General features: G+C 48.0%; 1 protein-coding gene across 3 annotated transcripts; it reads left to right on the forward strand.

Annotated features, from left to right (window-relative positions):
* The first annotated feature begins 1420 nt into the window (after positions 1-1420).
* G3BP2 (G3BP stress granule assembly factor 2) lies at positions 1421-21396 on the forward strand. 3 transcript variants are annotated; one of them, XM_064651317.1, is made up of 12 exons: positions 1424-1590; positions 8645-8763; positions 9137-9218; positions 10185-10358; positions 10680-10770; positions 11043-11145; positions 11979-12159; positions 13083-13181; positions 16955-17057; positions 17308-17436; positions 17612-17730; positions 18467-21396. In XM_064651317.1, exons 2-12 carry the CDS (start codon positions 8669-8671, stop codon positions 18737-18739), a joined length of 1449 nt encoding a protein of 482 aa, XP_064507387.1. In that variant the 5' UTR covers positions 1424-1590; positions 8645-8668; the 3' UTR covers positions 18740-21396. The 3 variants fall into 3 exon arrangements, with proteins under 3 accessions (XP_064507388.1, XP_064507387.1, XP_064507389.1); XM_064651319.1 differs by lacking the exon at positions 1424-1590 and adding an exon at positions 2047-2068; XM_064651318.1 differs by lacking the exon at positions 13083-13181 and having other exon boundaries at positions 1421-1590.
* The last annotated feature ends 2475 nt before the right edge of the window (positions 21397-23871 follow it).

Here is a 23871-nt window from a genome sequence, read left to right on the forward strand (position 1 = left end):
CACCTCCAGCCCTTCAGGACCCACCCAGATGTCACAGCTGGCCAGTTTTGCTTTCCCATTGCCTCTGTTTTTCACCTATACAGACACCATCCAGCACGTGGCCCCAAAGGGTTTTTTATCTTGCTGGGCAACAAAGAAACCTTCAGCCAGGTCTGGTCACCAAGTAACCACGTGCTTTACAGCAACCACAGCTGGTCAGCAGTTGTGTAAGCCACAGCAGGACAACTCCAGCCTGCAGTCACCTCACACCAAAACTAGGCTGGGCATCCCTGGCTCTGCTTCTCCACTTCCCTTCCCAGCAGGGCACCTGGACCCAGGTCACTCACAACTGCCCCAGTCTGGAAATTCCCAAGATGCTCTTACACTTCATTGTCAAGTAGCAGCAAAATATATGTTTTCTGTTCCTCGAAGAAAACTTAAGTTCCTCTCCTAAATCCAAGGGCTTCAGACACCACAGAGTTAAAAAAGGATCCCCCCACCTTCCCAACAGGGATGGTTGAAGGTACTCCCCTTTCTGGGCCAGGGCACACATCAGCACTCACCTGACACACTCAAGTCAGGCATAAGGAGATTCTGCTTCTTACCAAGAAACAAAGAAACAACCAAAGCAAGATTTTTCCACCAAAGAAAATTTATTTGTTTCTAAATATTTCCATCCTTACACGTAGAGCCCATACAAAAGTGAGTTATTTGCAAAAGACATGTTTGACACACTCCAGCTGCCCTCTTGGAGATAACACAATACAAGAGGCAGCTTTTGCCACGGCGGGAATAATTATTTAGTATTTCACCCGCAACCTTGGATTATTTAATATCTGAGCATAACTCAAGAAAATTGCTCTTTCAGCGAGAAGCCCTGAACTTCAGCCTGAGCTACGGACAGCGGCACAGCTCTGCACGGACCCGCATGGCATCCCAACACTGACCGCACCCCTCGCTCTGCGGGCGGCTGGAGACCTCCGTCCAAGCGGAACGCAGCTCCGGTGGGGCAGCACCGAGCCGAGGAGGTGTCGGGAGCCAAATTCCCCGGGTAACGCACTGCCGGCCAACTCGTGCCGCGCCCGCCGGGCTGCACGGCGGACAGCGGTGCCTTGACCCCGTAGGAGGACTCGGACCCTCAGGCATACTTAGAACAGAAGGAGATCAGTTAAAGCAGGAGCAAAGAGCAGAACGCCCGTTACCGCCTCGCCGCTGTTCCCGCCGCTCCTGGGCCGCCATCGCCTCCGGCCGCCCAGAAATACGCGCGCGCGGGTCACGTCACCGCGCGGAGCCGGCGCGGATTGGCGGAAAGCGCCGGGATGCTCCGCCCCCTCCCGCCCCCTCGTGGCCCCGCCCCCGCGCTGGCCCCGCCCGCGCGCTTGCCCCGCGCAGGCGCGCGCGCTCACGCACGCACGGGACCGCGGCCGCGCGCCCTCCCCCGCCCGGCTGTGACATCGCCGCCGCCGCCGCCGCGCCCCGCCCGCCCCGCGCTACCCCCGCCCGGGACGCGCCGCCGCACCGACACCCTCGCCGCTCCCGGCACCGAGCAGCTCCCGGCGGCGTGCGGGGAAACGCCCCCTGGCCCCGTGCACCGAGACTTCTGTCGCTGAGGTGAGTGAGCGGCGCGGGGGATCGCGGGCAGGGTAGGCCCCGCCGCGGGCTGTGGGAGGTGTGTGTGTGTGGGGGGGGTGATCGCTCAACGGTCGCCGCGCTGAGGGAGCGGCGGGAACGGCGCGCGCCGCGCGGAGGGAGCGGCGGGAACGAGGCTGAGCGAGAGGCGGGAAGGGCGCGCGCCGCGCTGAGCGAGCGGCGGGCTCGGGGCTGAGGGCTGAGGGAGCAGCGCCCCCGAGCCCCCTGTGCCCTGCGCCGCCCGACCCGCCCGCGGGATCGGCCCCGCTCGGGGCTGGGGGGTGGCGGCTTTTGTTCACCGTCACCTTGGCGGCTCTTCCGCCTCGCCCCGGGCGGCGCGGGGACGCCGGGGAAAGGCGCCCCCAAGCCCGCGGTGCTCGGTGCGGGTTGCGGCGCTGGGCCCTGCGGTCCCTCTCCCGGCTCGTCGCGGGGATCGATCGCTGTGCAGGGCCCTCCGCAGGTATGTGGGCTTCGGCACGGACGGGGCCGCTCCGTCGGCCTCGCTCGGACTGCGGAGCCAGCCTTAGCTTCGCGTCCTCGGCTCGGAGGGCCCTCTGCTCTTCTGCAAGTTAGGACTGCCATGGCAGCTCCGGCTCCGAGGGCTCCTCCAGCTCTGCAGACCTCACCCTTCTCCGCTTCCCCTTTCCCCACTCATAACCCGGGCTGCCCTGTTTTCACGCAGTAATATGGCAGAAGTTGTTTGAGCACCTTTTATTCTGCAGAGCTGGATGCCTTGAGTAGATCTTCTCCGAGCTGCTCTCATTTGTCACCTGAGCTGAGCTCAGTGTGTTCTCAGGCTTTTGCCCCCCTTCCCCTCAGAGGTCACTGCAGTTCCAGTGTGGGTCCCCAGGAGCATCTCCACAACAAAGCTTTAAAATCCCTTGGGTACCTGGGTGAACCTGGGTCTTGAGCTTGGTGCCGAGTACCACTGCATGAAAGAACTATCACAGGAGAGAACAACAGGATAGGAGATTATTGTTTGATTTCAACCAGAAAGACTTAGTCATTCATACAGATTTCGTTATTGTAGCCTTCCATTCTGGTTTGGCAATTCCCAAGCTCTCTGTATGTTCTAGATACTTCAAGTTCAGTGTGCAAATGTTCTGCTTTGGTACAGAAGGGAGAGTAAAGATACTTAAGGTAGTTTTGAGCTGTTGAGAAATAGCATAAGTTATATCTATCCATACCCAGGTTTCTTGAGGTTCTGTGTCTGTTACTGTGGCACTGCAGGTGGGTACAGGATTTGTCAACTTGGATTCTGAGCTGAGAAGTTGTGGTTGCTGACAAACTGGTGTTGCTTTAGCTCCTGGAGTTGATTTGTCATTAAGGAGGCATTCTGTGTCCGTTGTGACATCTTTTCTGTGAAAACTGGTTTAAACTGAGGAGAAAACCGAGTGAGCCAGCCATCCATCTGCTTGGCTGCTGGTGCCCGTGGGAATAACACGTTTTCCTTCATGGAACCCAGGTTTCAAATTAGGCATCGACTCTCACACTTAGGATTATTTCACAGCACTGGAAATGTGCTGAGGAAATGCAGTACCTTAAATGCACAGTGTTGGATGTGAGCCTTCCTTCTACTGTAGCAGTTGTGGTACTGGATATCGTTGCTGTTGAGAGCGTTTGACAAATGAAGGACTGCACTGCAACTCAAATAACATGCGAGAAGATGAATATGTCAAACTAATAGATGTATCTGATGAGATACTAGAAGGAAGGCACTGAACCTAGTGTTGGATGATGACACAGAGATGGAGTGGCTTCCCCAGAACGGGTCATTCTTGTTGCTGCAATTCGAGTGGGTATCAGCCCTTTTGGATGGCACAGCTGAACTGCCCAGAAGCTGGTCCCCTATGGTAGTCATGGGCCTAAAATACAGGGTGCTGTTAAACTCCTCCCAAAAATCCCAACCACAAACCAAACCCAAACCAACCTTGCAGGACAGAATGATTTGAAAGGGCTGCGCGCTGTGCCTTGGGGCTCAGCCAACTCGGGTGGTAGCAGATTGGGTAAAGGAGATCATAAAGTAAAAGGGATTCTGGTAGATTACTCAGCTCTGCTGGGCCTTACTGCAGGTGGAGGATGATCTTACTTAGCAGGCCATGACAGAGGGAAGGTGGTTTCAGTACTGAAATGAGCTGTTTGGGACTTCTGATTGCTCTTTCTGGATTCTTTTCCTGGCAGCTGATGCTAACTTTACTTTTCCATGGGGTACCCACCAGTCTCTGCAGGGCTGTGTTCAGACACCAGCTGGACAGTCAGCTGCCAGGTGGATTTTTACCTTTTTTCACACCATGTGTGGCAGTGGTGGGACCTCAGTCATGCTTATGGGTTGCAGGAGCAAACACACTGTAACATGTTACTGGCTTGTCTGCAGTAGAAAACACGGTTTACAAGGAGTAATCTGGGTTCAAAAGAAACCTGTCCAAGATGGTTAAAGATGCTCTCCCCTTCCCTTCTGTTTTCCCTGGGCTCCTGTGGTGTGGGAAGTAGCACAGTGGCTCTTGTGGCTTTGCTTACTTTGCTCATGGTGTGGGGAGCATCTTTCTGATTTGCAAGAACATTTTGCCCAATTTTATTTTCTGTTTCAGTGGTAAATTCAAATCCGATCAGCAGCTTGGACAGGAGCCACACTGTTGCAGATTTATGTAAAAGTATAGCTTTATGTCTGCATGTCTTTAGTTATGACAAATGCTGTGGATGAACTGTTCAGAGGGTAAAATTTGCTTGTCAATAAAACAAAACACTCTACTTGCTTATAGTTTTTTATTAAAACAAGTGGTGGGGCCCACGTCTCCCTCACAAAGCTTAGAGGTTTGTCTTGATGGATGTTACCTTCAGCTTCAGGTGACACTTCCTTGACCTGCTGTCACAACCCAGTTCAGCCTTTTTTTTTTTTTCCCAAGTAGAATATGGTGAAGTGCAGGCAGCATCACTGTTGTTGATCTGTCTTGAAACAGGATGGAATTGGTTTTGAACTACCTCTCTGGGCACAACCAAAGACTTTGTGCCAAAGTTTATTCTCTGGATACCTAAATTTGAGCATGTAGGCACCATTCAGTAGCTTAGTCACTGCCTCAGGGAGCAGTGCCTTGCCACAGAGGACCGGGCACGTTTCTTCTTTCTCCAGGGCAGGGGAAGGAATAACGGGAATGCTTACGTGTATTGGAGGGGAAAAGGCAGCTCCAGAGCGAGAGCTGCTTATGGAGCACAGGGTGTGCCAGGGCACACTGACTGCTCACTGCAGGGCTTCTTCAGGAACTGCTGCTGCCCCCTGTGCAAACTGATGGCTGAGCAGTTGGGCTTTGGGTTTTGGTTGGGTTTTTTTATTTAGTTGTAGGAACAAACAGCTTAATAAAGTTCCGTGTATAGAGATGATTACAGGCTGAATGAATTTGCACCCTCTCACCTCAGTGTAGACAGGAGAGATTATTGCAGCACTTGGTTCTCCCATGCCTCAGCACAGTGATCCTAATGTGAGTGAACCCTGTGTCATCCCTTCAGCCCACAGCAGTTTCATATCCTTGCAAGGGCTGACTTTCTGCTTTATTTGTCATGGCCATCTAAAGATGTTAAATAAATCTCAGCACTACCCTGCAGTTGGTCTTTGGAGGAAAATATTCTTTCTGCTTTTGTTCATTTGCTTATCTTTGCCTGCAAATAACAAATAATTCCTGTCCGTGCCACTTCTCCCATTGTTTTTGTTCTCTTGAAAGAAATCTCACCTGTAGGCTAAAGTTGTTGTTCTGAACTTGTGTCACACCTGTCAGAGTTGCAGGAAGCATTGCACTGGCACATATGCATGCTCCTTCAGTTTTGGAGTTGGGTCCCTCACCTCTGAGTCTTGTTTGGGGAAGAGATTGCATGTTTCATTTAGTCTTCCAGCTTGCCAGTTTATTGCAAGATCTGTCCTGTGGCTGCTGGTTCTCCTTGGATCAAGAACATGCTGCAAATCCTGTGTGCCTTCCTGGCAGCACAGGAACCAGAAGTACTGCAAGGGTGGAAATGGCATTTGTCAATGAATGAGGACAGCAGGACATGGGCAGGATTACCTGTGGACAGGCAGCAATTGCAGGGCTGTTTGTGTTATTCTCTGTGTGCAGCTCATTTAGTCAAGCGCAGAGTGGAGGGATTTTTGGACAGTACATTTGCACTATAAAGAAATGAGCAGATAAATGTATTCGATTTCTGGTGATTGCCATCCCACTTTCAGTGTTTTGTTTCTGGCCAGTGTGTACACGGGTGCCTTGAGCCATAAGTTCTCATTAAGACACTTTCCCAGTGGCTGCTCAGGCTGATCGAAGAATGTGGCTCCTTTCCTTTCAGTGAGAAGAGCACTCAGGTTCTTCTTTTTTAGCTGTTATTAATTTTTTTTTTTCTTGAGTATGTACTGAAGATGGGGGAAATATACTTTTTATAGAGCATATGTGGTGCCTGGTAAGTCATGAAAATAGAGTTCTTTATAAGTTTGGCCTATGTAAATTGTTGAGGGTCATGCCTTGAGGTTTGGCTTACATTTCACTGGTACCTTTACCTCCAACCCCCTTGGGCCTGCTAAGACTCGGGTTCTTGACTTCAGGGAGGCGCTTTACTAATTGGGACACGTGGAGATTTTAATCTTTTGGAAACCTGGTTTCATGGCGCCCGTGCTGCTATCAGGGAGTGCCTGCTGTTTTATTTTACTGCCTTTTAATGACCTGGGAGACCTGAACAGTTCATTAAGCTTCTGCTACCCCTACTGGGATCTCTGAAGAGAGAATGAAATAATACTGAGGCAGGTGAGGAACTGTAGAGGCATCCTGTAAAATCCTGTGAGTGTGTGATGTAAACCGATAGTACTGTCACTGGAAACGTGGAGGAGCGTGGACAGGCGCTCCTGTCTGTGGGCATTTAAACCAACCTCTGTTTGAAGTCGGGAGGGAGGAACTGGCTGTGTGTGATCATTGCACACCTGCCTCTTCCAGATTTTCTGAAAGGTTTTGGCAGCCCTTCCTGAAATAGGACAGCTTCCAGTGAAGAAAAGATGCAGTGTGATACAGATCTCTTGGAGTGTAATGACTTGTCACAGATTATGATGTTTTGTCCCCGGGGGCATTTTCAGTGTTCCTTGAGGTATGCCAGCAATTTGTTACCAAATGTACTTTGCTTATTGCGTTCATAAGAATGTGTGGTGGCTATCATCTGCTTTTTAATAGGGTCTTAAAAAAACCCAGGATGAAGCTCCATCCTTGTGTGTTCTTTCAAGGACTTGTGGTGGAGATCCTGTCACCAATTTTGTGTTCATCATCTGCCAGGGGGACAGGGGAGGAAAAAAAAGAATAGTCTCACCTGTAGAAAGTGAGATGTCCTTGTTCTTTTAAGGCTGGTTTCTCACTAGAATTCCCATGTGCTGCCATTGCTGTAGTATGAGTCATATTGGGAAGATCCTCAAATTGCTCAGATTTTGTTTTCTTTCCTTTGTTTCCCATTTGAACATGCTCAGGGCTCAAACCTTTGATGTCCCTTAGTATTCTTGACATTTGGTTTTGGGTCTTATTGGCACAATTACTTGCCCTGGGGCTTCCTGTAAGGCACAACTAATACTGTGTTCCAGAGTCTTGGAAGGTTATATTGACAATTTTGGATAAGCCTAAAATAAATTTGCTGATTTTTTTTATCCCCAAGTTCATGATTTCTGTTTCAGGCCTTGCCTTCTGCCTTACTTATAAGACTGTGAGATTGTTGTTTCAGATGTGGTTCCTGGATAACTGTCTTTGGGAACAGCTCTTGTTGTTGTCTTGTGTCTTGGATTGCTGGGTTGAGATTAGTTTGACTGTCCAGTGAGTGTAAACTGAGCTACATGTTTGGGCTTTTTCCTTGTGAGTTCCGTTATGATGCAGGATCTGACGTGTTTGTGGCACTGCTCCTGTGTGTGTTTTACCTTTATTACAGGCCCTTCTTGAGCTGAGGTTAATTTCCCAGTTTCACTTCACGTGCTTTATGTCCTGTGTGGCTGTAATTGTGAACAGTCCCTTGTATTGGCCCTTGGCGTAGATTGACGGGTCAAAGTTATCTTGGTGAGAAACCAAAAATCTGTTTCTAGGATTATCTCTGAAGTTGGAGACTTGGGGTTTTGACTTGGTCTTCTTTGCCTGCTGCCTCGCCTGCACATTAGTTTTTGGAGAGGGAAAGTAGATTAAGCTTCAGTGTGAGAACTGGAGGGAATTTCGTGATTGGAGACCCTGGCAGTTTTAAGTGAGCTGGAAAAAACAATGTGCTGGCTGCTGACAAGGCATCAAAATATCTTCCAGGGTACTGAAGATCATTTTGTGACATGGATGGTCTGCAAGACAGTGTGGATGGGTAGGAGAATAGCAGGTTGAACCAGGTGATCCACAGAAGTCCTTTCCAACTATTTCCAGTCATTGTATGACAAATGTGAAATGCAGTTTGGTTGGACAAATAGTACCTAAGACTTCAGTCATCTCTGAGGACTGAGGGTTTCCCTCCCCAGTCTGCAGAGGATGTGAATCCAGCCCACAGAATTGCTTCAGAATATTGGTGCTCCCATCTTCATGTTACACATGTGACAGTGACCTTTTGAAGCAGATGTGCTTTAAGAGGAAGGAATGGTACCAGCTGCCCTAAGAAAGTGTATTCCTGTTTGCTTTGCAGTGCTGTGGAACTCGGGTTTTTAAATGCTCATCAGGTTATTGCCAGAGGCTTAAGTAAATGGTGCAAGAGGTTTTTAACAGGGTTGTTGCTTGGTTGTTTGAGGTTTGGGGTTTTTTTAAGCACCTGTTCTGTAAGGGACTTTGTATCCACTGTTCCCTGCTCATCAAAGTAATACATGAACTGACTGAAATCTTTTTATTTACTTGAATGAGGGTTGGGAGGGTGTCCTGAATTGGTGGGTACTTTGTAATGAATTAAGCCCCTGTTCACAGAATTGTTTCAATTCTAATATCTCTGTGTTCATCCTGTGATGGGGAAGTTGTGACATATGGAAGCTGCATGGCAGTTGTGATCCTCAAACTAAGGTGTCTGTTTTTGGTTGCAGCGTTTGACACTGTGTACCAAAGAAATGGTGATGGAGAAGCCAAGTCCCCTGCTCGTAGGGCGGGAGTTCGTGAGACAGTACTACACCCTGCTGAACAAAGCTCCTGACTTCCTGCACAGGTGACACTTCCACACTCCAAGGGACTCCTGCTTTTGAATTAATGTTCCTTGTACATTAATTTCTGAGGATGGCAGGAATGGACCTGACTAACTCTTACTGAAAATTCCTTAGCCTCTGGAACCAAGTGTGCTCATACAGATATATGGCATGCTCTCGAGGTGTTCCCTCTGTGGAAAAGCGAGCTGCTTCTCAGCTGATAAAAGGGCAATGTGGGCAGATTCCAGAAATCCTTGCTGAGGCTGGGGGGACTGGATAGACACTCGTGAGCTGAAAATTCCTGTTGCATTGAGCTCTATGATTTTTGACTAAAATACTTGTTGGGTTTGATTCTGGTTTTTTTCACTTCTATGACTTTCACATCTCTACTTGCAGGTTTTATGGCAGGAATTCTTCTTATGTCCACGGAGGACTGGATGCCAGCGGGAAGCCGCAAGAGGCAGTGTATGGTCAGGCTGTGAGTATCAAAATCAGTCATGTAATCTTCATTAATGTTCAGAATAAATCAGGGTTTTTCTTTACCAGTGGCTTTGACTTTCTTATCTGGTAAACAATGTATTGTGGTACTGCTTCCTGTTCAGAGACAAATAGGAATTTGGTAGCTTGACTTTTCTTGTTTGCTTATTTCTGCTTTTACTGAGGGTCATGTTTGATTCATCAGCTTTGCATCTGGGCTGCAGAAGGTGCATTTGGGATGGGAAACAGAATCAAGAGGACCTGACAGACTTGTGCTGTTGATGTATCTTATTTTGGTTAGAAGTGGTTCCTTGGGAAAGGGACTGATTTTTGTGAATTGCAATAAATTCTTCTGTGGGTGCAGTTTTGCTCAAGTGGAATAAAACTTTTTGAAGAAGTGAAGTGAGGGTTGCTTTGGTTGTACCTCTTTATCACAGTAATGTTTGTCACCTAGTGACATCTGTTCATGTGGCAGCCACATCTTTGAGCAGTGTGGCTTGTTTAGCAGCACAAAAATCTTTGCAGTGCAGGTGTTCCCCCCTCCTGTGACATTTGGGTACTTTGACAATGGATCGAGGGTTGGTTTGGGGTGATGTTGTTGTTGGGGTTTTTTTGGGTTTCCTTTGTTTTTTAACACAAGATAAATCCCGTCTCTTTCACGGGCCCTTTAAAAAACGAAAGCCATGAAAAATATCATTGGTTTTAATGCAGCTGGAAAGATTGGATAGCAAGTTGTATGCTATTGGACTACTCTGAGAAGTGTTTGAATCCTAGTGGAAAAATTCAGATTAAAAGTTAGATGAGCTCAGGTAGACTCTTCTCAGTGGAAGATGCTTCTTAGTTCCTGCATTTACCTTTTGAGCTTCTGGGGAGTTCCTTTTTGTGTTAGTTAGCTCAGGTATTTCAAAGGTATTCCACAGCTCTGTACAAAACTCCCTGTAGCTGAAGTGTCTGTGTGCATTTCCAGGAGATACACAAGAAGGTGATGTCCCTGCAGTTCAGCGAGTGCCACACCAAGATCCGTCACGTGGACGCTCACGCCACTCTGAGCGACGGCGTGGTCGTGCAGGTCATGGGGGAGCTGTCGAACAACGGGCAGCCCATGAGGAAGTTCATGCAGACTTTTGTGCTTGCTCCAGAAGTAAGTGTGTGTGAGACTGTGTTAAACTTCAAATAGTGATGATGGAAACCTGACCTGTAGCTACAATTTGTCACACTGGGACAAAAGAGGTGATCTGGCTTTAAAACTTGGTCTGGAGGCTGTCACTACATGTGTCACAGTTGGGCAGAAGTTACTGCCCAGTTGTGTACTTAGGGAAGAGGTGCTGCTTGAAAAACAACTGTAGGGGCATAGTCCTATTGCCTAATGTTGGTGTGTACCCACAGCTTATCTCTAATCCCTCCTTCTTGTGGACTGCTAATAATCTGTATTTGCTAAACACTGCATGTTGCTCTTTTACAGGGGTCTGTTCCAAACAAGTTCTATGTCCATAATGATATCTTCAGATATGAAGATGAAGTGTTTGGGGATTCAGAAGGAGAACTTGACGAAGGTGAGAAGGACTGAATGAGTAGAGTCTGTGTGGTTCTTGTTCCTCTGGCATGTGTGCACAGCTGTCTCCAGCTTCTTCTTTTTGTGAAAATCATGAGCAACCAAACCTCTTGAATGAGAGGAAGGGTCTTCCATCTTTTCTTGCAGCTCATTTTACTTATTTCACGTTGATGAAGCTTTATTTTGATTGCTACTATTTTAATATGCTTTTATTTGAGTGCAGCTTGTGTACACTTGCAGAAATGTATAAGGAAGTTTTTGGTTTTGTGTCAGAGTCTGAGGAAGAGGTGGAAGAAGAGCAGGAGGAAAGACAACCATCACCTGAACCTGTGCAAGAGAATGCAAGCAGTACTTACTATGAAAACCATCCTGTAACGTAAGAAGTCCTTTTTATTACATGACCTTGCTTTTTTAATAAAAATGACCAAATTGCTTTGGCTTTGGATTCTGTATGTGACTTAACAGGTAGTTCAGGAAAATACACTTGATACAGGGGGGTGTGTTATGTTAGTGTTACATTATTTTGAAACATTGCTGCTTTACTGGAGAGAGGAAATGGAGGGTGTTCTTATGTTTGTTAGTTATTTTTACTCCTGGTTTCAAAAGAGAGGTGAAAAGGTAACAACTAGGTGTATGTACACACTTAATGGGATCAAGGTTGTTCAGATATGATGTAGTTAATGTGAAGAGTTGACAAAGGGTGGTTCATCATAGAATCACAGAATAGTTTGAGTTGAAAGGGACCTCTTAAAGGTCATCTGGTCCAACCCCTCTGCACTGAGCAGGAGTGTTACTCCTCAAATTTGGGTATCACTTGAAACTGAGAGGAAGGTCTACTTCTGGAGAAGCTGCTGTATTGGAAGAATAGGTCTCTGTCCTGTGTGTCTTCAAATCTCAACAAGTTTAAAGAAAAAAAATTATCATTTTATTAGAAAAATACATTTTATTGCAAAAACCAAACACACAAATAACCCCCACAAACACCACCAAACCATTGTGCTTTTTTTGAAGTGTAGGGATGGCTTCATAAGGGCCAGAAATGATTTCCTGGTTCCCTTGTTAAAAAAACCAGTTATGACTTCACTAGACAGCATCTGCTGAGTGCATCAATGATCTTTTTAATACCAGTTGTTACCACAGCATGGCTTACAAAAAGTCATGAAATACAAAGCAGTTGAAAAGCTCATCAAATGCATTTGATTATTGTAGCAATGGGATAGAGGAGGCACTGGAAGAATCATCTCATGAACCTGAGCCAGAATTGGAATCTGAAACAAAAACCGAGGAGCTGAAAGCTGAAGCAGAAGAAAAGACCCTCGAGGAGCTAGAAGAGAAGTCTCCATCTCCACCTCCTGTAGAACCTGTTTCACTACCACAGGAACCACCCAAGGTTAGTTAAAAGTCATATCTGTGCTACTGGGTGCAGATGGTAAAACAGATTGGCTTTTGAGCTTTGCCTTTTTGAGTGGCCATACTGGTCCCTCTCTTCAGTGTCATGCTGTGTGAACAGCTAGACATGAACCTTGAACGTGTAAAAATGGGAAGTTTCACTAAAAAGGAAAAAATGGTATTTTTTACAATGCTCTGCTTGTAAAGTGTGTGTGTGTGGTTTTATGCATGTGTAGACATTTTTAAATGTGGAGTTAACATATGTTAAGAAAACACCTCTAGCTACCACCACCAAAAATCTCCTACAGTGGGAACCACTGCTCTTTCTTGAAAAAAAAACATAACACACTAACACAAGCAAAATTGCTGGCACTGTGGGTTCAAAATGAGAATGGGGGCACTGACTGTCTCCTCTAGGGGCGAGATGCCTAATCTTAAAAACCACAGTGCACGCCGTGCATCATCTGCTGTGGTGACACCTGGGAGGCTTGGAAGTGCTGGGAGAGCCAGTGAAAGCTGGCCCAGGTCATTTCTAGCTCCAGCATGGCTCCCGTACCGTTTTTCCCAATTCTTTTTCTCTTTTGCATTTTCACTTGTGACTTCTGGCATCCACTGTCTTTCTTCGTGCAGAAGACACTTACCACTGCAGGGTTTTCAGTCCTAGGTTTGGTTACATCATGGAAAGCAGTGATCTGGGAGTGCTGAGGGAACGGGGCTCACTCAGGTAGCACGGGACACACTCGCTCCACGCCATCGGAGTCCACAGAACTGCCCAGCCTCCTGTCTCTCCCTTGTAATGCTTGCACAACAATGATTTAAAAGTCAGATGTGAACCAAAAGTGTATTTTCAGCAGACGAGTTTCCCTGTAGGAATGTCAGTGGTTTGCCATGATTAGTAGCCTAGGTTTGTTGCATTTCCTGCAGGCTTTCTCTTGGGCTTCAGTGACCAGTAAAAACCTGCCTCCTAGTGGTACTGTTTCTTCCTCTGGAATTCCACCCCATGTTAAAGCACCAGTCTCACAGGTAACCCATCTGTGAACACCTTGGATTGTCTCATTACTTCTGCAAACTGCTTCAGTTTTTTAAATTAACAGATCGACTTGTTTGACTTAAATTGCACAAATTAATTGTGTCTTAAATGTTAATGCACTCACCTCCTTGTCGCAAGCGAAGGCACGTGCACGTAACAGGTGTAACTTTGGGTGGTGGTATTGTTAAAATTGTTCACAGGCAATCATGACTAGGGATCGCTGCTGAAGGGCTTTTTTACCTGTGTTAAGGGGATATGGTTTGGTCTACAGGGGGAAACAAAACACCAGTTCCCCACAAAATGTTAGTTTTCTGAAGTATGTTTGAAAAGGGCCTTGGTGGAACTGCCCCAGCAGTAAAAAGGGATAGCACCATTTCTGAGGTGCAAGATTGCCTTGCAAGGCTAACATCCACAGAAATATGCTGGGTTTCATTACCCCTGTGTAATTAGCTTGTCACAGAACCCTGTACCAACTTATGACTGTGTAAGGAATGGAAGGATTCACATTTCCTTGCCAGGACAATGCTATCTTCCCATTCCTATGATGCCTGGGTGAGGAGGGGAAAGAGGAAAGAAAGTTTGACCGGGTGACAGCTCATGTCCTGCACATGCCAAGTTGATGGGAGACACAGAGACTCTCAATTCAGCTTCCTCCTGAAATACAGAAATCCTGAAAACGTGTGTCCTTTAACCTCTGGTCCTGGCACTGTGTGCCTGAGCGCTGTATGTCGTGGTAGCTCATGTCCAACCTTTTTAAAAGACTTCAGTTTTCAGTAAGAGCAGCTGGGTTACTGCAGCTGTTGGTTTTGCACTGGTTTCTTCTCAATTTTTTACTGACAGAGAGGAACCTATCTGGGATTAGCCTTCAGCCAAATGCATGTTAAAAAAGAAAACGGGACAAACAAAACAAGAGACTCAAACAAACTCCAGCACCTTGTATGGTGTTGCTTTTGGGTTTTCTGGGACTGTCATGGATATCAGATAATGGCTGTGTAATGAGTCGGGAAGCCTGTCTGTCTTCATCAGCCTAAACGGGGCTTTGAACACTTAGGTGGTATTTAACCTGTGAAAACTGTGGGGTTTGTAGTACAGAATAGATTTTCCTTATGCAAAACCAAAATGAGTTTTAATTTATTTGCAATAGGGAGGGTGGATTTTTGTAATGTGCCTGCAAAAATCATTTCAAATGATGTGTGCCAGAGAGCAGAAGAGAGCTTACAGATGTCCCTTAAGTGCGTACATGTTGCGTCTGCTGCTTATCGTGCCCTTTTAGATGACTTGTGCTGTGACTTTATGTTCAAGTAGTCCTGTGTGAAAGCTTCTGAACAATACTGACATGGCAGGCATTGCAACTCTCAGCTCTTCTGCAGCCAGCACTACTCAGTTCTGAGCTCCTTTTCTTGCACACATTTCAGAAATGGGACACAGAAGTCTGGTAGGAAAGGCACCTGAACCATTTCTGCAAGGGGCTGCAAATCAGGAGCAGATTTTTCCTGTTCTCATGGATCCATTAGTGCCAGACAGTGTGCATGTAAACGAGGACAGAAGATGCACTGCTGGGTGGGTGGCTCCTTTGGAATGCAGTTCTAGCTGGTGTCAGGGATGTTACAAAGCAGTTGTTAACTTCTCATTCCTTTCTCTGCATCGTTCCAGTTCCCCCCCTCTTCTATCAAGTTAAAAATACAGCCCTCGTAGTGTTAACTGAGAACCCCTCCAAGGACTGCACATGTGCTGTTCTGGATATAAACCAGTTCAGTTCTGTTTATTTACAGCTGTGGAGTGAAGCATTTCTTGTCCTTTCTCTGACTGTGGATGATTAGAAATCAACCTGCCTGCATTCATAAATGGGCACTTTGCTTTCTAGCATTTTCAGGTATTTTTATCTCCCATTTTTATTAACATACCAGCTATCATAGGGGTGCAGAGGGGCAGAGGCAGGCAGGGTGCTCCCTGATTCTTGTCTTCTGGCTCAGAAGGGGTGAGTCCCTTTGCCTCCCCACGTGAGCTCCTGAAGAGAAGAGACAATGTCACCTTTTCCTTCACTGTTGTCAAAGCTCCATCAAGCAGGGGTTTGTGGCACTTGGCTCCTTTAGTGGCTGTCTGCAGAAATCCTTTCTGGGTGTCTTTGGGTGTACTCCGTGCTGGCAGATGGGGCTTGCAGTTGGCTGCTGCTTGGGCTGTGAGTGGCAGCCCTGATCAGGGATCTTGGGATGCTGCTAATAGTGGCAGGGGTTTGGGGAGCACAGTTTGGCACCAAGGAGCACTGAGGCAGTCTTCCTCTGTAGAAAGGGATGATGCTGATTAGAAAACAACTAATGAGACTACCTGTTTGTGTGCTAGATGAGAAGTTCAGTGGAATGCAGAGCAAGCGGGTACAAGTTAACTGTTACTCAGGATTTAATAGGAGGGACACTAAGCATCTAAGGAATGGGAGTCTGAATGTATTATATTTTGCTTTTGAGGTATAATTTCTAATACATTAAAGATGTGTCAGTAAAAGATGGCAGAGGAGCTCCAGTGACCCATGAGGAAATATAATGGAACAAGATTTAACAGGAAGGCTGATTTTTCTAGCTTATTCTTGGAATTGAAGAAGTGATCCTAGAAGCATTTTAAGGACAGAGTAAGGCTTAGCTGTGTACAGCACAAGCGATAGGAGGGCTGAAGCATTCATTTGGGGTGTAATACCTGCGTGTTTCCTGTAAAATCCACTCTTTTTTTCCCTGGGAGGGCCTGTCTGGCTGGAACTGCCAGTTGTCTTGAGTGCTTAAAGGAAAATAAGGGAGATGTTTAACATAAACTGCTTCTCCCCAGCAGTGTGGGCCTGTAGCTGTTCCCCTTGTGTTTAATCCTACTTGCAGGCTAGTCCTGTATTTGTATGCTCCTAAGGATAATTCATTTTTCTAAGATAAGAACCCAGCGCAGCAGCAGCTGCTTAACTGTTGTACAGAAAATGGAATTTAAAAAATGTTGAGAATTGCTTCAGTGACAGCAGACTGCATAGAAATATTTTTTAGCGTTCTGTCTCTATTTCTCAAATTATCTCTAGAAGCAATTTCCCTGGCAAAATATAAATGGAATAGGTGTTCTAGTACCCAAAGATGAAGGGTGTACTTTGAGCATCATGGTGTTGACATCAGCAAAGTTGAACAGTATCCTCAGCAGGGTAATCATTTCAGGTGGCTTTATTGTATTAGAAATACTTATTACACTTCCAAGGGCTTTTCTTTTGTTCTCCTCTTTCTATTGGGTAGTTTTCATATAGTTGTTCTGCACTGAAGGAAGAGAATTCCTCAGGAACTTGGACAGAAAATGTGGTTTTCCCGTCTCTCGGTGTTCATCTTGGACTGCCTCCTAATCTGTGAAGTTTGAGCTTGGCATGAGGAAGCTTTATGTCCTCTGTGATTTAAGTCAGGTTGAGGGATTTGTGAATAACGGAGCGTTGGGGTCTCAATGCCTGGTCAAACATGGAAAATTCACCTTAGCCATGTTCTGGGGAGATGCTCTGGTGGAGAGATGTTTGCTTTGCACCTTTTAACAGAGATAACTGAACACTGCAGTCCTGGATTGGTACAGAGGAATTTATAGAGGTGAAAAAAAACATATTCCCAAACACATTGACATGGATGTATATCTTCTGGAATTCGTTTTGTGCATGCCACTTACCTATGCCTTGCCTTGTGGGGGGGTTTGGTTTGGTGAGCTTGGGGGTTTGGGTTGGGTTTTATTGGGCCAGTGTTAAATAATGCACCTTCTCCTGTTTTAGCCAAGAGTGGAAACTAAACCTGAAGCTCAGTCTCAACCTCCCCGTGTCCGTGAACAGCGTCCCAGGGAAAGACCAGGTTTTCCACCCCGAGGACCTCGACCAGGTAATGTGGATTCAGCTTGCACGTCTGCTTGGGACTAGTTAATGAGAGGTGTCTCCTGGACAGGCCTGTGTTGTATTTGGCTGATAATTAACTGCCTGTTCCTGCTGCCTTCCACTAGAAATGAGGGAATGTGATTTGGAGTCCAGGCTGGTTTGAGTGAGTGTGCTTGGTGCTGTCCGTGGATGTGTTCATCCGAGGTTATGCACATCATCTGACCCCAGTGGTTCTGCCTTCCTTCTGTTGAGCACAGGGAGAGGGGACATGGAACAGAACGAGTCGGATAATCGTCGGATAATCCGCTATCCGGACAGCCACCAGCTCTTTGTGGGGAACTTGCCGCATGATATCGATGAGAGTGAACTGAAAGAGTTCTTCATGAGTAAGTAGTGATTTCAGCTGCAGAGACTGAGACAAAAAGCTGTGTTAAAAAGGCACGTAGCAGTGACTTAGGGCCACACGGGGAGCAGCACTGCAGAGGTCTGGAACAAGCAGAGCAGTCATGCAGCTGGCACTGTGGGTTTTGGTAAAGTGCCTCTTCCTTTGTGTTTTCCTAGGCTTTGGAAATGTGGTAGAACTTCGCATAAATACTAAAGGAGTGGGAGGAAAGCTGCCTAATTTTGGTTTCGTGGTATTTGACGATTCTGAGCCGGTCCAGCGAATTTTAGTTGCGAAAGTAAGTATTGGCATTGAGTTGCCCCTTCCAGGGATGGACTGAATGCCTGAAACCCCAAGTAACGTGGGCCATCCTAGTTTGTGTTGCTGTTGGGTCTGGTATTCGAAAAACAGCTGTAAGAAAACCAGAGTTTTGTCATTCTCATTGTGTCAGAAGTGCTGTGTAGCTCACAAAAGCTGTGCCAGCGTTCCTCAAACCGCGTCATACGAATTTGGGTCTCTTACCTCCACACACAGACACCACACTGAGCTCAGCGCTTGCTCTTAGAGATCCTTTTGAGATGAAAGTGGAGCAGGTAACCCTTCAAAGGGTATCACCTGGATGTCTGAATTCTGCACTTTGGGTCTGAGAGAAAGGAGCAGGGTTATTTGCAGTTTTCACTGGAGGAACTGGAGAGGAGAAAGCAGCAGTTTTCGTTTCTGTGATGTGATAGTGAGACCTGGTAGAGAATTCTTCAGGAGGCTTAACCCTAAAGTGAAAAGGCTAAAGCTGGATGTGAAAGAAGCTAAAGACAACCCTGCTTTTCCTTGAGACAAACCCTTTATTCCTTGCATGCCAAGCGAATGTAAAAGTGGTGCTGTGCAGGGCTAAGGCTGCGTGCTGCAGGGAACCTTGACCGGGTGCTGTTTGTGCTGGGCACGAGGCGTGCAGCCAAGGCAGAGCTCTCGCGTGCCTTGTGTGGGTGGCCTGCGTGACGCGGTGACTAACGTGTGCCTTGACCCCTTTTCCCCATAAGCCCATTATGTTCCGGGGCGAGGTGCGCCTGAACGTGGAAGAGAAAAAAACCAGAGCTGCTCGGGAGCGAGAGACCCGCGGCGGGGGCGACGACCGCAGGGATCTCCGCCGCAATGAGAGAGGCCCCGGCGGGCCCCGCGGAATCGTGGGGGGCGGCATGATGAGGGACCGGGACGGAAGAGGACCTCCCCCCAGGGGGGGCATGGCACAGAAACTGGGCTCTGGACGAGGAACCGGGCAGATGGAAGGCCGTTTCACTGGACAGCGCCGCTGAAGTCTCCACTGGGGGCAGACAGTCTTGTCAGTGGTACATTATCCATCGTGTTTGCATTCTTGTTAATTTTTTTTGGCTTTGGAATGTGACACAGCCCTTCTGATCATTTCTTTGATGTGAAAGCATCCTTTGGTTTCCAATTTAAATTGAGGTGGACGTTCTTTCCCCAATTTCACAACAGGAGTCACACTGTTAATTTATAAATGTAGACTTGGAGAATTGAGGACTGAAAAAAAGAAAAGAAAAAAAAAAAGAAAAGAAAAACAGACCGGTTAACTATCTGCAACAAAAGTGAACTAAAGGACACGCCCAGTAGCTTTCAGGTCCTTTCAGTCAAAAACCCTCTGCTGCACATTTTGTGTAAGTGTTGCCGTTTCTGCCTACTACTGTTGGAAACACAAATAGTGCAATTTGTGCAATTGGAGAAGCTTGCCTTTTTTTTTTTTCCTTCTTAGAACACTCGGCTCCAAACCAACTCGTGTTTACGCACTCATCAAAATGCACTAATGGGTCCTCTGAACTCATTCATACTGACAGCTGCAGGAGGCATCGGAGGGAAAGCCTTCATCCTCTTACTCAGACAGAATAGCTTGGGGAACGGTGCGGGCGTCCGCTCTGCTTGCTGTGACCAACCTCTGTGCACACACAGACCTTAACGAGACTACACCTTTGTTCCAGAAGGAATCCATTTAGCTGTAAACTAACCAGAACCCAGAGTTTCCAAGTCGTAGCCCTGAGTACGCAACGAGTTTGATAGCTCACGTCAGATTTTTCTATCTGCCCCTCTTCAGTGCAGGGATGGCTGCTCAACACACTCCTCCTTCCCCTTTCCCCTTCGAGAAGCGTTGTACAGTGAAACTTGTCTTGACTGTATTTGAGTTCTCTGGTAATGTAATAAGCATGATGGTGCCTTCTATGAATACATCATTCCAGTCTTGCTGGTGATTTTGTACAGTATAGTGTATGAATTACTGTGCTGCAAAGCCAAGTGGCTGCAAAGCATTTAAAGAAAATAATTGGAAAATTGTATTAAAAAAAAATTGCAGTATCTTTCAATGAGTAAACGTTGCTAAAATGATCATCCACCTTGCTCTTCAATTAACAAGTTCGCCTGTGTTTTTGCAGAGGGGGGAAGGGAGGAAGAAGGCATCCAAGCAGACTCCAGGTTGTCTCTTCTTTTTAATCAATGTCAGAGTTAAAGGAAGCAGAGTTGCAATCTCTTGGACATGAATTGCAGAAGTCAGTCCAGAACAGTGGATGCTTCTGGCCAGCTCCTAGTGAGTAGACCTGAGCATCTTTTGTGAAGGTGAGCTTCTAAAAACGGGGATACTGCAATTTTCAGAGAACTAAACAGCAGCTCTTAAGTTCTTGCATTTTCCAGTTGCACTTTTTTAAAAACTCATACTCATGTTGCACATAACTCTCAGCTGAAGTTGGCACTGATGTGGCTCTGGAGCGAAGGATAGCGAGGAGACCTCCTCTTCTGCAGTTTGACCGGTGGGTTTTCCAGCGGAGAGCCGTGTTCCTGGCTGATGCTGTGGAGCACATTCCTGTAACCTGCAGCTGGAGCAGACGGCACAGCTGGGCTCTGCCGGGGCGCGCGGCCGGCGCCGGCTCCAGGGGGTCAGGAGCGAAGGGGGGGTGCGTCCGTGCGAAAGTGTGACCACTTGAAGCTGCTGCTGAGCACGGGAGACCTCAAATACAAACCTGGCAATTTCAAGCAGAAGCAGAGAGGGCATGCTAGCAATCTGTCTCTGGATTATGCAATCATTTGCTGGTTTCCAGTAAGCTGGAGGATTTTGCACATATTTTCTGTCACGCTAGGCGAGGTGGAGTGGCATCTGTCTGTTCTCTGCCAGACTTGAGGTCTTCTGTGTTCCATGGTAAGTCTTGCACTATTTTCATACGCTTTTTTTCCCGGGATGCATTTCTACCAGTTTGCATTTTCATATTTCAGTTTTTTTGTTGAAGGTCTCGCAATTTCAGCTGTTACCTGGAAATCTGTAGTACTTGAACTGCTGGCCACACAACTCCACTCCTTAGGTTTGAAGCCCTCGGACAAATTGCTGTTACCAGTTAGCAATTTGCCACCAGTGTGGTTTGTGTAGCCTAGAGGGTTTTTTTCCTTCTATAGTGCTGTGGTGTTTTGCTGCCACCTAATCCATTCGTATGGCAAATGGCACTGGAAATAATCAAGAACAAAAACAGAGTAGTAAAAAGAGCCACTGAGCCATTCTGCTTTTTGGCTTGCTTCTTGTTTGAATGACACGAACCCTTGGAACATCATCCAGAGAAGTTTACATGGTGATAGCTCACCTGCTGTACTGTGGACTCTTATGTGTTCTCGACCCTCTCAATAATAAATGTATCTCTTAGAGCAAAGGAAGGGATTCACTGACCATTACTGTTAGTTGCTGATTTGTGAATGGTGGGAGTATTTTGTCATTACGGTTCCATTTCAACAAACTTGGCTGACCATCTTGGCTTTAGTAGGTATTCAAGACAGTGGATTACCATCTTTATTGCTGTAACGTGTCAAGCATTATATGCTAGTAGATTCTAGTTTAATTGTTGCAGGTGGAAAGTATTTTTAAGTTTCCATTCTGAATGTGTTTTGACTAAACATACCAATAAACTACTGATGTCTGCAGCATTTATCCATGTCCCTAATTCTCTTGCATGCAGGTGCTGTGGAGCACTGTCACCCCTGGCTTACAGGAAAGCTTGTAAGAACATTGGTGCTGACCTGGCCAGTGACAGTGGGAACCCACAGTACCACAGCCTCATGAACCTTGAAGTATTTGACTTTGGTGGCTTCTCTCACCTCAGGGTAGAGAGAAGGCCCGGGGAGGACGCAAGCTCCTCTCAGAGGTGTCCCAGGTGGCATTCCTCCACACCCTGCCAGGCTGCAGCATCTGGCTACAGGATACAGCTTCCGTGGATGTTGTGGTGGTGCTGGGAGAATTGTGAGCTGAGTTGTCTTTAAAAAATCAACTGGAATTGCTTGCTTTGCACTTTAGGGCTTCTTATCTTGATGGTGCAGAAGTGATTGTCCCTGTTTTGTTACTTCCTGTGTTTGTTAGAAGTTACCCAAAAAGGTTGGTAAAAGGGTTATTCTCAAACTGCTCATAGATGAGGTGTGGCTGAGTCATGGAATCTGGAGCTCTTCTGCTCTGGGTGAAATTCCTGGTAGCTGCTGTCTGCTGTGTCCTGCCAAGGGCATGTCTTGGCAGTAGTATTTCCTGATAAATGGCAGTTGGGAAGTGTCTGAAAAGTGGTGCAGTTGTGTGAGTTGAAACACTGGAATGAAAAACCAGGATCCTATAGAAGCCCCAGATCTGGAGTCACCAAAAAGTCCTCAGAGGAGCAGCCTCGACAGGTACAAGATGTGCTGGCACCAAAGATGCCTGGAGGAGCACAATCCCCTGTGCCACTGCTGGGGGCCTGCAGCGTTCGGGCCTTGGGGCCTCGGCTTGTGAGGTCAACGGTGCAGACTTGTGTTCTCTGGGGCTGAGGGCAGGACATCATGGGATCCGAAACCAAACAGGGTCAGCCAGGGCCTGGTTTTAGTTGTGCCACAAAGTCTTGCATCTTTAAAGTTCTTCAGGAGCACCTTTTATCAGCAGTGGAGTTTATGTTTAGGCCTGTAGTGGCAGTAAAATGTGAGGAAATGCCAGAGCAGCTGAGGGATGTGACAAAGCAGCAACCTGCTCTGTGCTGCTGAGGCCTTGCCTGTTCCCATGGCAGTGCCCATGCTCAGGCCCGGTTAGAGAGTCCTGTGTTTCACAAACACCTTTGTGGTGCATTTCATGTGGAGAAATACAGCATGGAAAAGTGATTTATTGGATAGCGGAGCACCAAGGACCAGGCGGTGCCCTGCAGCCCTCACGGCCAGCAAGTCCCAAAGTGTAGCTACACAAGTGCTGCTCTTGGCAACGTGTGGTCACCACATTTGTCTTGACGGACCAAGGACACAAACTTGGAGCTCTCGTGTCACCTCTTGGCCACTGGGACCTGCCAGCATGGAGTGCTCTGCCTGGAGTGCACGTGAGGGAGGTGAGGGGTCTGTTTGGGATACAGGGTGGGTGGTTGTTTCCATGGTCAGGACCAAGTCCACACTCTGGCTCAGGGCCCCTCAGCAAAGAGGAGAAACAAGAGGAGTGTCCCTCGCAGCACATGCAGCGAGAGCTTCCCCGGGCGGGAGGGAGCGCCTGGCCTTTCCCTGGCGCATCAGGTTCTGCTGCTCTGCTCCTGCAGGCGGCACGCGGGCAGCGCTGGGCCGGGGTCGGGGACGGATGGGCTGTGCTCAGCAGGCACAGGATCGGGTGGAATTCCACAGGGAGCGCCTTCGGGACGCCCCCCGCCCGCAGTACCGGTTGGAACTCGCCAGGCGGCACCGCTCGGAGACCGCCAGGGGGCGCTGCCGCCCCAGCGCCGCAAAAGTTACCGGTCAGCTGCAGCTCCGCCCTGGGCATGCGCAGTACGCGCCCGCGGCTCTTTTTTTCGAGCGCCGGCGGGGCCGGGCTGAGCGGGCGGGGCGGGGCCGCAGGGCCAGGCGGGCTGGGATTGGGCGGCGGCGCTCGAGCGCTGATTGGGCAGCGCTGGCGGCCCGCGGTATAAAGGGCCGGCGGGGCGGGTGCGGTCGGTTGTGTGTGAGGGCTGAGGGCGCGGCCCCGCTGCTGCCCGGGCTGCGGAGGGGAGAGCGCCTTGGCCGCTGGGTTATGGACCGGGGGAGCCGAGGGGCGTTTAGGGGCGCCTTGTGCTGGGCAGCGGGGGCCCGGTAAGGTCCTTACCTGTCGGGTGACCCCGGGGGAGCCGTGGCAGGGCTGCGGGGCTGTTGCTCTCTGGGTGTCTCAGGGTTTGCCTCGGAATCCCAAAGCCTTTCCCTGTGCAGGGTTACGAGGCAAAGACTGCTTTAACTTGGTTTTTTTGGTGCTGCATTAATGCTTTTTGCTCGTTCTGTGTCAGTTTGCAGCCTGGCTCGTGGTTTCCCCTGGTGCTGGGGAGTGGAGGCGAGTTGTGCTTCCTGCTGGGAGAGAGAAGGGCCTTGGGAAGCTGCTCCATGAGCCACAGCTGTGCCGAGCCCGGGAGTCTGTCCAGGTAAGAGCAGGGCTTATACTGCCAGGGAGGAG

This window comes from Pseudopipra pipra, chromosome 4 (assembly GCF_036250125.1).
Source record: "Pseudopipra pipra isolate bDixPip1 chromosome 4, bDixPip1.hap1, whole genome shotgun sequence".
Taxonomy (NCBI): domain Eukaryota; kingdom Metazoa; phylum Chordata; class Aves; order Passeriformes; family Pipridae; genus Pseudopipra; species Pseudopipra pipra.